Raw genomic sequence first — 13,181 nt, 5'->3', positions numbered from 1 at the left:
TCTTCAAGCCCTTTGTTTTAATGAACCTACTTTGAGGTTATAGCAACGTGAGAAGAGCCTTTGTACATTTTCAGCTCGTTTGCACAGCACAGACCCCTTGTAGGAGGTAATTCTGATGTTCCCCTGTAAGCCCAAGCAAGCAGTTCTTACCATCATTAACTCAACCTCTCAGGATCTTTTGAAGGAGAACAGCAAAGGGAACAAGAAACCTGTGTGTCTACCTTGTTTCACTCTCTGCAGCTCTGAGGATTGGAGCAAATACTTCATCCTGCTTTGCCCAAACATTTCGCCCCTACAAGCAGTTTCATGGACCCCACGCACAGCATCCCCTAGGGCTCGGTTGGAGGATGCTGGTTGTCACTGAGGCAACAGCTGCTCCCTGTGGCACCTCTCTAACAGTGGGCATTGCTCTCATCCTCACTCCTTCCCTTCCAAAAGGCAAGAGGAGCATTTCTGAGATTCTTTCTGAGGAGGGAACGTGTCATTTATCTCCCAGCAGCACTCGGAGTGCGTCAGGGCCAACCTCATTTCAGTGCCCCTCATGGACACGTGGTGATGATGACTTTGCTCAGGACTATCCCCCTGGGAAGGAGCTGCTCCCCACCTGACAAGTCGGGCTGCATTGCTGCCTATTTGTATGACCCACCCAGCTCTTTAGTGGGTCATCTGCCCAGTTTTTACCTATGACACAAACGCAGCTTCCTTCCCATGTTATTCAACCGGTTCGTGCCAGCCCATTAAATTACAGTCATCGAAAGGAAAGTCTTAATTGCTCCATTCATTATCATCAGTGGTCATATCCGACAGTTAACTTATTTGCCTGGGAACACCCCACAGGCTTTGCACGGATTTTTAGATGAGATCAACACCAATTGGTCCAACAGGGACAAGGACAGTTGGAGAGAGGAATGCGGCCAACAGAGGGGACCCTCTCCAAGGATTTTCTCCACTCAGAGCTCCTCTCTGCCACTAACATCCCCCAGGATGAGGCTGTGATAAGATAAGGCAGAAACAACCAGTGGTAAAACAGCTCTGTAAGCAATCCCAGAAACTCACGTCAAACCCTGGCTCCCTTTTGAGGAGGAAGGAGTTGGCATATTTGGATGAGGGATCTCACAGGGTCTGCGCTCCCCACATCTGAGAGAGATGTGGCATTTGCCCTCTACAGCTGAAAGCCATCCCTGGAGGTGTACAAGGCCAGATTGGATGGGGCCCTGGGCAACCTGGTCTAGTATTAAAGGTGGAGGTTGGTGGCCCTGCCTGTGGCAGGGGGGTTGGAGATTCATTATCCTTGAAGTCCCTTCCAACCTGGGCCATTCTGTGATTCTGTGGAACAGGTTTACCACTTCTTTCCTTTTAAAGCTGACCCCATTTCTCCATCACACCACTTAGTCATGGGCGAGCCAAACACCACATCCCAACCTCCCAGACCTGCTTTTCTACATCGCTGCTGCTGCAGCGTTGCATCACTTGATCGCTGCCTTCACAGTCAGGGGGCTGTCAGCAGTGCAGCAACTTGCAATTTCAACAGCAGGGCGCATCGCTCTGCACCGCTCAGCCTTCTCACGCCCACCTCATTCTTTAGTCGCCCCAAACACCTCAGGCATCGTCACTGCTCTCTTCACAGCGGAGAAGGGAAACGGTATCAGCGCTGTAGGTGGAGCGACGCCTGTTTGGTTCGGAGAAATCGGGCTCTGCGCCCTGCAGAGGTCCCTGGAGAGCAGCAGCTCCCCGCGGAGCGGTGCGCGGTGTGCGCAGCGTGTTCCTCCACCGCGGGGCGGTGCTCCAGGACCGCGATTGGAGCTCCGGGATGTTCAGATGGGAGCAGCCCGGTAGGGCTCGGTGGGGCAGGGTTCCATGGGGGCGGTGCTCGCTGCGATGCCGGAGATATCATGGGCTGTTCCAGTGCTTTCTGGCTTGAAGTCATAGAATCATGGAGTAGTTCTAGTAGGAAGGGACCCTAAAAGGTCATCTGGTCCAACTCCCCTGTAATAAAGAGGAGCAACTATGGCTCTATCCGAATGCTTGGAGCCCCATCCAGCCTGATTTTGAATGTCTCCAAAGAGGACATTCATCATGTTTTTAAAAGGATGAATTTAATTATTTTGTTCAACGCTCCCTCATCAAAAAGAGAGAAGAAAATGGGGTTTTTCTGAATCTGGGGCTTAAACTTGGTGCTTAGTTAGTCTCTGAGGTAAGCATTGAGGATGGTCAAGAGCAGCAAATGGTGAGAAGGTAACAGACTTAATGCCATTAATGGGAAAAGTCCTTTGCGCTAAAGGTGACCCCACAGCCTCTCACCTTCTTTTGGAGGTATTTCTTGTACTTGACAGCATAGCTGCTTGTTTCTCTAGACAGAAGTACTATGAAACAGGGAACTTCAAGGAAATGGGAAACCTTTCTACAGTACAATTTTGCTGTGGAGGAGAAAATGAACCATATAAATGGATTTCTATGGTGGATAGGAGGTGGAAAGCATTCTCAGCTCGTTCCCTTCACTCAAAGGTTCAAAATCACTCTCCTCAAAAGTCACAGGGTCTGCAATCCCCCCAGGTTCCCACTTCTGATATCGATTAATTATGTAGAATGGCCCAAGGCTGATGCTCTGGAAGCTGTTCATAACGAGCTTTTACAAACCCAAACCTGCCACATCACCAGTAAAACCATAACAGATTCCCATCCAGCTTCTGTAGTAACAAGAATTGTGAACAGAAAAATACGGATCTCTGAACAAAGCCCAACATTAGAGATTCAGCTGTGCCCGCTTCACTACCACCTGATAAGCCCAATAAACCACTCAATCCAAGCCCCTGTGTTTATCTGGAGCTGCATTGTCCCCAGCTGCTCGTAGCTCATTGCTCAGTGATGAGGGCACCCACCAAATAGAACCACCATTCTGACATCTCCTCTTGGAGGATGGATCTGCAAAGGAAGGAGTGAAGCCAAGAGGCAGCTGTGCCCTGCAGCTCCACTGTGGGACAACTGTGGGTATGCTACAAAGTTCTTGCTTCGGGAAATAGGTTTGGATGGCTCTAAACTGTGCTGTGCACTGCTATGAAGGATTTTGCTGCTGCAGTGTCCTGCTGGAGCAGCCTTACAGCCTCTACGTACTGCAATTTCCTAGATAATATTTTCTCATTACTTTTGTGGCATCCCAAAGTGTTTTAAAGCCTCGAGTTGCAGCATCCTCTCAAAGTGCAATTCGGCTAATTGCAAATGAGCAGCTCGTGGCTTTGTCACTGCTGGAAGAGCTGCGGGAGCTGCAGAGGCTGGCGGTGCCCACAGGAGGGCACAGCTGGGATTGCATTGGGGCTGCTCCTGTCATGAAAGCAAAGCATGCAGCTGCTGTACCTTGTTAGTTAATGGAGCCCAAAGATTACGTGGAAGTGTTTGAAAAATGGTAATAAATGTTGAATGCCATGCTTGGGACCGTGCTAAATGAAAGGTTTTGGGCTGTCGGTGCTGGCTGGTTTGGTTCAGGTGCTGGCAGAGGTGAGAGCAGGTCTGGAGTGAGGGTGGACAAGGGGGAATGGTTTGAAACTGAGACAGGAGAGGTTTAGGTTGGACGTTAGGAGGAAGTTTTTCACCCAGAGGATGGTGAGGCACTGGCACAGGTTGCCCAAGGAGGCTGTGGATGCCCCATCCCTGCAGGCATTCAAGGCCAGGCTGGATGTGGCTCTGGGCAGCCTGGGCTCCTGGTTGGTGACTTGCACACAGCAGGGGTTGGAACTGATGGCCATTGTGGTTCTTTTCAATCCAGGCCAATCTATGATATGATATGACTGTGGCTCTGGGGGTGTGCAGGGAGCTGCCTGTCTGGGATTGTCCCTCTGCCCCTCCTCATCCCATGGACAGTTTGGGTCAGCTGTCTGTGACTCCATACCTGTGGGTGTCCTTGGGCTGGGACCGTCAGGTATGTTGGACTTAACCCAATGTGGGCTTGACCAGCGTGATGGGTCTGTCTGCCTCTGTAGATTGTTCATTTGTAGATGTCTCTGCCATTCAGGAATGGACAACTTCAATGCCTTCCTAATTTCTCACGCCTTTGGCTTTTAATAAGAAATAATTAAAAAAAAACCCATGGTGGTTGCCACCCAGCTTATTGAAAGAGCAGACAGCTGTATTGCTTGAGAGCATTTAAATACAAACTGCGTGTGCTTCCAGTGCAGTGCTGTGCTCCAGAAGTGATGGGGCTCAGAGCTTGGGGATGGGAAGCATCTGAATTTCCATGCAAGAGGTGGAGAGAACGTGATGAGCAGCAAGCTCCTAAATGAAGAATCTCTCCAGATGAGTGCTGTGCTGTAGCCCCCTAAAACCTGGCTGCAGTGGGGGGTGAAAAGCCATGCAGGAGATGCTCTATGCTGTGGTAGGGGAGGTGCAGAAGGAGTCCTCTGTTCTGTGCTTAGTGTGCTGATGTGCTGCTTTCGTGACCAGGAGAGAGCTCTCTCTTCTCTGAGTACCACCTCTGCACTTTGCCCTCCTTTGAATGCACCACATTAGAGAGATGCCCCTGGGCTGCTTGGTGGGGAGTGCAGCTTTGTTATTATTGCTCTCCTGGTCGGCAGATTTGGAGAAGGCTGAAGTCATCCTCAGCTCTGCTGACTCTGGGAAAGTTGTGCTGCTTCAGAACTGCTCTTTCTGAGTTTTCAGCTCCAAGACAATCACCCTGCCTTTATTTCTTCAAGCCGTTTCCTCTTTAAAGATGCATCCTTGCTGTGTTTTGTGCTGACCTTTTGGCTACTATGCTGTGATGGAGTGTGCATCTGTGTTCCCTAAACGTTCTACGAATGATGGAATGTGAACTTCTGGAGTTCATTTCCAAATGCAGAAGTAATGGTTGGGGGGCAAATCTAAGTGGAATTATTGGTATTTGGTGTCACGTGACCTCGATTTGCAAATAGCTTCATTTCACACCGCATCAAACACATGGCCCAGGGTTCAGAGCAGAGCCCTGACACGTGGCTCCTGGGCTTAATCTCAGCATTTGCTGCTGGTTGAATTGATTCACTGTTAGTCATCGTACAGCTGAGTCAGCTTTTACTGTGAGCTGTTCTGAGATCCCAGTGTTACCAGCACAGGTGGAAGCAGTGCTCATCCCCCCAGCACTGCAGTACAGCTGGGGGGTTGCCTGATTGGAGACAGCTGAGTTAGAGGTGTGGGGGGGTAAAAATAGAGTGGGCAGTTTGATGCAGTAAAGACTTTATTATGCATTGCATATGTATAATAGAAAATAAGGCAAGAACTTCCATTTACTGAGGTGTTACACTGGAGATGGATATTTAAGCAGGCAGTGCTTCAGGAGTGAGTTGTTACACTCAGTGCATCCCCTTGGCTTGAAAGCAGAATCCTGTTTTTCATTAGTTGATGAGCTGTATTTTTGCTTGTTGCATACGTAACAAAGCACAGCACTTACGTGCAGTTTCTCTTTTACAACATCTCCTGTGGAGCAGAGTTGAAAGCAGGAGGAAACGTTCATTTACCAATGCTAGAACAGAAGGACCTGGTTGGTGTTGGCATTAGGCTATAGCTGGTGCTGCTCTGAGGATGCACTGCCATTTGTGTGAGTGACAACGCCTGGAGTGAAGCTCACATATCCTTTACAGCAGCAAATGCAGGAAAGTCGAGATGTGGATGCGTTGGAGGTGGTAGGAGGCTGTAGATACAAAGCTTTGAGAGTGTAACATGGAGTGGGGTGGTTGTGAGGGTCTGGGACTATCCACAAGCCAGTGGATGCAGCAAGAGATGGCTGCACCCCTGGAATCAGTGCTGAGCTTTGATGTGGGTCTGCGTCTTGCTCTTCATCCATCTTGCTCTTCAATGATGGCGTGGGCACCTCTGGAGCTTAGCTCTGCCCACAGCGGTAGTGGTAGCTGTCAGACCACTGGTATGAACAAGGGTATGAGCTTTGCTGACCCACGTGGACCGGAGCACACACCTGAGGGCGTTCCGTAACACCCACCTGCCTGCAGTGTGGCATGCACAGGTGCTGCCCGTGGGGCTGGGAGAACATCACGTTGCACCCATCAGCAGACTGGTGGCTGTAGGAGGAAGAGTGGCCCTCCACCACGTGCTTCTCCATGCAGCTGGACGTGCACGGTGTGGGGCACTTGGGGCTGCTCTGCACCATCCTCCTGGTAGTGCACTGCTTGGCATCCCTGGAAGCACAAGATGCGCATGGCACTGACTTCACCACGCCAGGGCTGTGGCACTGCGTGAATGCTGGTGTGATGTTCTTCGCTCCACCAGGGATGAAGCACTGCTGCTTGTACTGGTACCAGTAGGACATAGTCCTGGACTGGAGATGAATCTAAAAAGCACAGCAGGAGATAAAGGCAGATTAATTCCCTGCAGATTGCTGCTTCTGTCTGATGAGCTCTTTTATGCTGTTGGAGCTTGCTGCTCTGATTCTCAGCCCTCATTCTGTAGCAGAAACCACGCAGCCTGGCATTTAAATAACATTATTTAATAGCAACAGATGAAGTAGGCAGCTATTATTGCTGGAAGGGCAGTCTGGGGCTCAGCTGCCAAGTGACCTGCATATTTCTGCTACTGAAGCAACAGCATAGCTAGGGTTGGTGCTGAGGTTCTCATCTCGTGTAGTGAAAGCTATTTGCTTTCCAGCTGCTTCAAATGAAGCCAGAATTGCTTTCTGCTAGTACTAGGTAAAGCTGAAGTATTTGCTTGACTAATTTGAATTGCAGCTTGGAAGATCATCAGAGTGATGTCGTAGGAGCTCTTTTTAGGTGCCTGTTCATTAGGGAAAAAGCAACTTTTGAAACCTGGCTCAAGCTGCCCATGTTCAGATAACTAAAAAGTCAAATATAACTCCATCTCAGGATGCAGTTGTGTGGTTGCCCTCCCAGCTCTTCTATCTCCTGCTCTTTCTCTCCTGAGTTTGCTCAGTAGGAGCTGGGGACCAAAGGGCTGCAGGAATCACGAAGGTCTGCTCATAGCTGTGGAGCACCCAGTGCTGCCCTACTCAATTCCTGGGGGTAGAGGCACTGCCTAATGTGGGCCATCAGACCTGCTTCTGTCACACCTGGAAGGTATGAGGTGTCCAAACGCAGGGGGAAACTGCTGAGGCCTCAGATTTCCTAATTAAAACTCAAAATCTGACTGCAAATCAGCTTTGCTCAGCGCGAGCAAATGATACTCGGGCGTCTGTGTGTTGCAAGGTGGTGGCAGCTGTGTTTGCAACCAGACAGGGCTGCCCTGAGAACAAAGCTCTGAGGGTCAGGTCCCACCGGTGCAATTTGTTTGCAGAGGGATCAGCAGAGCTGGGAGGCTGCAGGAAGCTGGGTCAGCATCTTCCTGCTGCAATCTGAGAGCAGGTACTCCCTGAGTTTGTAAAACAAACAGAACAGCAAAGCCTCTGTGGCACTGTAGAGATCACCTAAACCAGATTGGTTACTATGGTAGAGGTCAGCTGCCCGCAGAGTTGCTCAAATTACTGAAATCAGTGCTCTCTATTACATCAGAAGTGTAGAATTCAGGATTTTCAAAGCAAATTAAAGATACTAACGTTGCCAGATCACCACATCCCAAACAGAGAGAGCTTCTGTAAATCTCAGGTTTAGCTTTAAATGCTTCTAATCTATGCCTACAAACAGGAAAGAGCTAAAATTTTTCAGAGGAAGCAGCCAACTTATTTCTCATTGCAGCATTTCTGGAGATTCAGGTGCAAACCGAAAGCGTCAACAAGAGAACATTTAGCTAATTAGAAATAAAAGCAGGCAAAAAAACTTACCGAGCTCAGAGAGGAGAGTAAGAACTGGATTGGAGGTGTGCAGATATGTGTTTTTATACGGTCTCTGACACTGCCTGGAAAACCTGAGCCACTGTGGATCAAATCCTAATATGGGGGAAATTTGTTCAGGAGCAGCTTTCATTGGTTGTAATTATTTTACTCGCTGGGGATTATTAGTGCACCATGATCCCCAAATAGCATGAAATGTACCTCACACCCTGCTGGGTTCTTTCAATGCTGAATCTTTATGGGATGAGCAGGGCTGGGAGGGATGCTCCCAACGCCTGGCATTCATTGTGTGTCTGATGCGATGCTTTTTAAAGGTTGCGGGTCCCTCCCTGACTTTATGAGGCTTCGTGTCTGGTGCTCATACAGCTGGAAATGGGGTTAAAGGATGGAGTGGGCATTGCCCCAATGTGCATCCTTCAAATTGCTGCCCGTGATTGCTGTGATGGAGACCAGCTTGGAGACCTTTGCTCTTGTACAATTTTAATGAGAGGTTCGCTGATGAAGATGTTGTTTCAGAGCCTCTGTCAGTGCTATTCTGTTCTGTGTGTGGGTAAATGTAGGCCTGTATGGGTGTGGTATCTGGGATTACCAATAGAGCAAAGCTGAGCTATGATGTATGGGCACTGATACAGGTCGTGGTATGATTTGTGATGGCAGTTCGACCGAAATTCGCTCTTTTTGCCATTTCTTCCCCTTTTTCCATCTCAGAGCATCTCCTTAGGAAACTACTGGCTGATTTTTATAACTTTTCATAACTTTTCATAAGGGCAGGTAGTGACAGGAAATGATTTTAAACTGGAAGAGGGGAGATTTAGACTGGATATCAGGAAGAGATTCTTCACTGTGAGGATGGTGAGACACTGGAATAGATTGCCTAGCGAGGCTGTGAATGCTCCCTCCCTAGAAGCATTGGAGGCCAGGCTGGATGGGGCTCTGAGCCACCTGGTCTATTGGGAGGTATCCCTGCCTATAGCAGAAGGGTTGGAATTGGATGAATCTAAAGGTCCCTTCCAACTCCAAGCATTCTATGATTCTATTATCTTAGTGGTTTATTTTCATGATATTATGGAACTTGCAAATACGATGCACAGCTGATGACTGAAGAATCCCACTGGTTCAGATAAATGCTGAATAACTCCATGCTCTATCGGCACCTGAGTACCTGGAGGTATTGATAGCTCTCTGTTTATTTCTTGACACGAGGAAGACTATTTCCATATTTACATTTAAACCTTTGCTTCTTCAGGTGCTGAAATGTAATTCCCAAGTGTTTTCAAGCTGTTGAGTTGATGCATGTGCTGTTGTCCTGCTTTATTTGCTTCTGGCTGCTTTAGGTGGTGACACTTGGCTGAGGTTCAGCAGTTGATGATGCATCACTGCTTTCTTTGTCCACTGGTGGTGCTTGAGCTGCAATGCTCTTGTTAAAACATCCATGTGACATCACCAGCTGTGTAGAACATTAATGAGCTTTTACGATGTGCTTGGGAATGCTTTCAGAAGGCACCTGGGCACCTAATGCTGGTGTTAGCCTTTGTGTGCTGCACGTGGGCCCTGCAGTGATGTTGAGCGTAGGCAGAGTGGCTCTCTCCTTTTCTTCAACACAATGTTAATGTATTTTAAAAAGAAAATTCAGCTCTTCTGTCTTCTGTTGTCTAACTTGAAAGCGATGATTTGATTTTTGAATTCCACCCTTCTTAAGGACTTGGGTTGGGGTTACATTGCTCTCTGATTTCGGCTGAGGCAAAGGTGTATGTTGCAATTTGCATGGTTATCTTCTATTATAGGAAAGGCAGGGCTAATTCCCCAAAGGAATGACAAGCGTCTCAGGATCATAATGATCAAGCATTGCATGAAGATAAATCTCAGTTTGCAATTAAAGGAATGTGAAAATCTTGGGGGTTTCTAACCCCCAGTAACACATAAGGTAGTGGGGTCTGGTATTGTCCTTCCAAGATGTTTTTCTACCAATCTGATGCGAGGTTCCCTTTGAGATCTGTTGGTAGGCAGAAAGTATTCCACAGTTTTTTACATGTCTTTTCCTTGATACTGTGCTGCTGTTCAGAGAGGGAAGGCTTTGAGATGTCCTGTAACAGGGCAGCCCCAGCAAGTCCTCTCTACTGTCACAAGAGCAGCAAAATGTAAATCAGAATGGACAAGCTGGATATGGGGAGCATCTGTATGGCACAGCCCATTGCATCTGTTGCTGACTCTGCTGCTGAGTGTTGGTGAACCTGAGCGTCCATCAGTGTGTTTAATGCTGATGGTAACCCCATACCAGCAGTCACGATTCATCAGCAAAAGGAACTCGATGTTCTGGGTATGTAATGTGTTATTACCATGGATTTAGGCGCCCTTTTATTGAACAAATGATTTGCTGGCAAAAATGAGCTGTCAAAGTCTTGCATAAGCCACACCCTATCTATTGCCTTTTTGTCATGTCCTTTATCAGGTCATAATTTACAGCTTTGCAGCAGAGGATGCTTAATTTTATATAAGATATAGTCTTATTTTTTTCTTCCCATTTTATTTATTTATATAAGATATAGTCTTATTTTTTTCTTCCCATTTTATTTATTTATTTTTTCTGGTCAAAGCTTGCATTTTTAAAGACACGTGTGCCTTGTGTCTAATTGGAAGAGCTGCGCTGACTGATTTGGGTATACTGCTCCAGAATTCAGCCTGAAGAAGCCTACAGAATGCCCAGGCTTTGAGCAGGCTTTGCATCAGCCTGATTTCATCACCAAATTGTGAACACAGCTTCCCCATGCCAAGAATGCAGCGTTTCCCTCACTTTTGCAACTCTACCTAGGCTGAGTCAAAGACCTCTTCTTCCAAGCAGGCATTTGGCTGTTGGCTGCTGAATCCTCTCATGGAGGAGACATTGAATATGAACAGTGTGGTCCTTTAGTTTTTTTCTCTGACGCGCAGAGTATCCCCTCCATGTCAACTTCTGAAATAGACAAGAGGTGGAAGGGCAAGCTAATAATTACGAAGGGTGATTTATTAAAAACAATTGACATTCATTAACGACGTTAAGTCTTGAAAGAAACGTGTTTAGTAATTGATTGGGATGCTCTGCACGCAGGTGACTCAGGTGCTCTGGGCAGTCTAAAAGCCAGTATAAAAGCACTCAGCATCAGGCCGTGTCCGACCATTTCTCTTATTTCTGTTGCGCAGTAGGTAAGCTTGATTTGAATTCTTCTTTCTATAGAAACCTTTTTTGTTTTCCTGTTTTAAGTCAGGGTGAACCCTATGCAAATGTTCTGTAGCATCAAGCTCAAGTTTTCTTGATGTAAATACATCATATTGTGGCTGTTAGGCTCTTGGCTGTGGTAAATGCTGATCTTCCAATGCTGTCAGGATGATTAGCTCCTATTACTTATTCGTGAAGTCTCATTTCCACATCTGATGTTTGATATAAGCCTTATAGGTGATGTTTTCCAAGAACCCAGCTATGAAAAACTCTGCCTTTCCCTCTAACCTGCTGGTAGCTCTCTATTCTAACATTTGATCGTAGAGCTTGTAAGAATTTATCCTTCTTCCTGTATTGTTCAATTGCACCTCAGATCAACCGTCTCCCAAATGACGCACTCCTTAAGCCCGTGCACTGATGGCAGTCCCTCACTCTGTGGGGTGGCTGTGCCACAGCCCGTGGCCAACAGCTGCAACGAGCCCTGCGTGGTGCAGTGCCCCGACTCGACGGTGGTCATCTACCCTCCGCCAGTGGTTGTCACCATCCCTGGACCGATCCTCAGCACCTTCCCGCAGCAGAGCACCGTGGGGTCAGTGGGAGCCCCTGAAGTTGGAAGTGGTTTCAGTGGTGCCCCAGCTCCTGGGGGTCTGCACGTCTCTGGGGGTGCCCGGTGGGCTCGGGGGTACCCGGTTGGGAGCTGCAAACCGTGCTGAACCTGGCGAGGAGCTGCTGGAAGAGGAACATCCAGGAGATGCTGAGCAGAATGTAGACCTGTAGCTAAAGCTCCAGCATTTGGAAGAACCAAAGAATCTTTGAGGCTGTCAGTGAAGTTAATCCGCAGATGTTCCAATCTTCTGAAGAACGAGAATCCATTCACGTCCTCCTCATATGACCCTTTGCTTTCTTTTGCTTTCCCAATGCTTTCCCATCTTCCTAAGTGCTTTGTTCTCAGTGCAGTGGACTGAGTTTGTAATCCAGTAGGATGCCTGTAGGTATCATTGTGACAGTGCGTAGGGATCAGGCAACGATCCCATTTCAGCTTGCTTTGTCAGTGCTTTCTGTGGGTAATGAGGTGTAAGAAAGGGTCTTGGAATCAACCAGCCCATGCTCTGTGCTTTAGGTCTGTCTCTGCAATAAGGAAACAGCACCAGTCATTATATGAATCACCTCGCATCAAATCACAGGTTGCAAGCAATTTGTAATCTGCACCATATAATTCTGCCTCTGTATGATCTGCTTCTTTCTCATTAAACATGACCTTGCAATATGTTCCTGGGCTCTGCGTGTGTGTATTCCTCTGCTCCTGGTTTGTCTCTGCCCTGCAGCACTGAGCTGATCCTATCGCCCTGCTTTGGGACGGTGATAGCCTGAAGAGATCTGGGAATTTTGTTGTGTGCACCTCCCTGCCATTGCTGTCCCTTAGCAAAAACTACTGCTCACAGCTCTGCTTCTATTCCTGGTTACGTGAAGCTGCTGAATCAAAGCTGGCTTTTATTTTCAGTGTGTTTTCATTGCCAGGTTTCATCAGGCTTAACCTCCCTATGGCAGTGTTAAGAGCATCAGTGGTGCATGGCATTTTGTGTTTCTAGAATGAAACCAATGCCATTAGCTTTGTGTCAGGCTTTGCTGCTTTGCTACAGAACTCTGGAATTCTGGTTGGGTTCATTTATGTAACTTCAGATTTCCTCAGGAATTTATAGATAGTAATAAAGCATAATAATGCTAGAATGTTACCTTACTTGGGAGTAGTTGCTCTTTGGAGACGTATCCTCATGTAAGGAAAACAGAGCAGGCGGGCACCATAATGGTGCATAATTGGTGGCTGGATGAGATGGTTCAACCAGCTTCAACCACATAAATCCTTCCCTACAAAAGAAATCCCCTAAGCCTCAACGGCCAGATGAATGGATCTTTATTACTTTGCTCGTGGCATATTTGGAAATAAAACTCAGTAATAAACTGGAGTGTAAATTTACCCTTTCAGTCACCACAAAGCATCGAGTCGTCAGTAAAAGGGAGAAGTTTTGCTGGTGGATTTCTATGGAGCTATTTGCAGTGCATCTTTTATTCTTTTAGATATTAAGCACCTGAAGAGGACCCTGGTGTGGTTTGTAAGGTAGTAGAAGCGTCGTTCATATCTCTTAGGTTGATTATTTGCATTATGAGATTGGAATATTCATCTAAAGAGAACTAAGATTTGAAATGATTCTCATTTCTGCTTCTGATAAAGCA

At 47.3% G+C, this 13,181-nt stretch overlaps 1 protein-coding gene across 1 annotated transcript; it reads left to right on the top strand.

Annotated features, from left to right (window-relative positions):
• Positions 1 to 11,338: 11,338 nt before the first annotated feature.
• On the top strand, positions 11,339 to 11,662 carry LOC122170241 (feather keratin B-4-like). Its single transcript, XM_042836937.1, has one exon. The coding sequence runs from the start codon at positions 11,339 to 11,341 to the stop codon at positions 11,660 to 11,662; it is 324 nt and encodes a 107-aa protein (XP_042692871.1).
• Positions 11,663 to 13,181: the final 1,519 nt, after the last annotated feature.

The sequence above is a fragment of the Centrocercus urophasianus genome, unplaced genomic scaffold (assembly GCF_019232065.1).
Source record: "Centrocercus urophasianus isolate 14NV4802_14NV808 unplaced genomic scaffold, USGS_Curo_1.0 seq_65, whole genome shotgun sequence".
NCBI lineage: Eukaryota > Metazoa > Chordata > Aves > Galliformes > Phasianidae > Centrocercus > Centrocercus urophasianus.
This window is presented reverse-complemented; position numbering and strand designations above follow the sequence as displayed.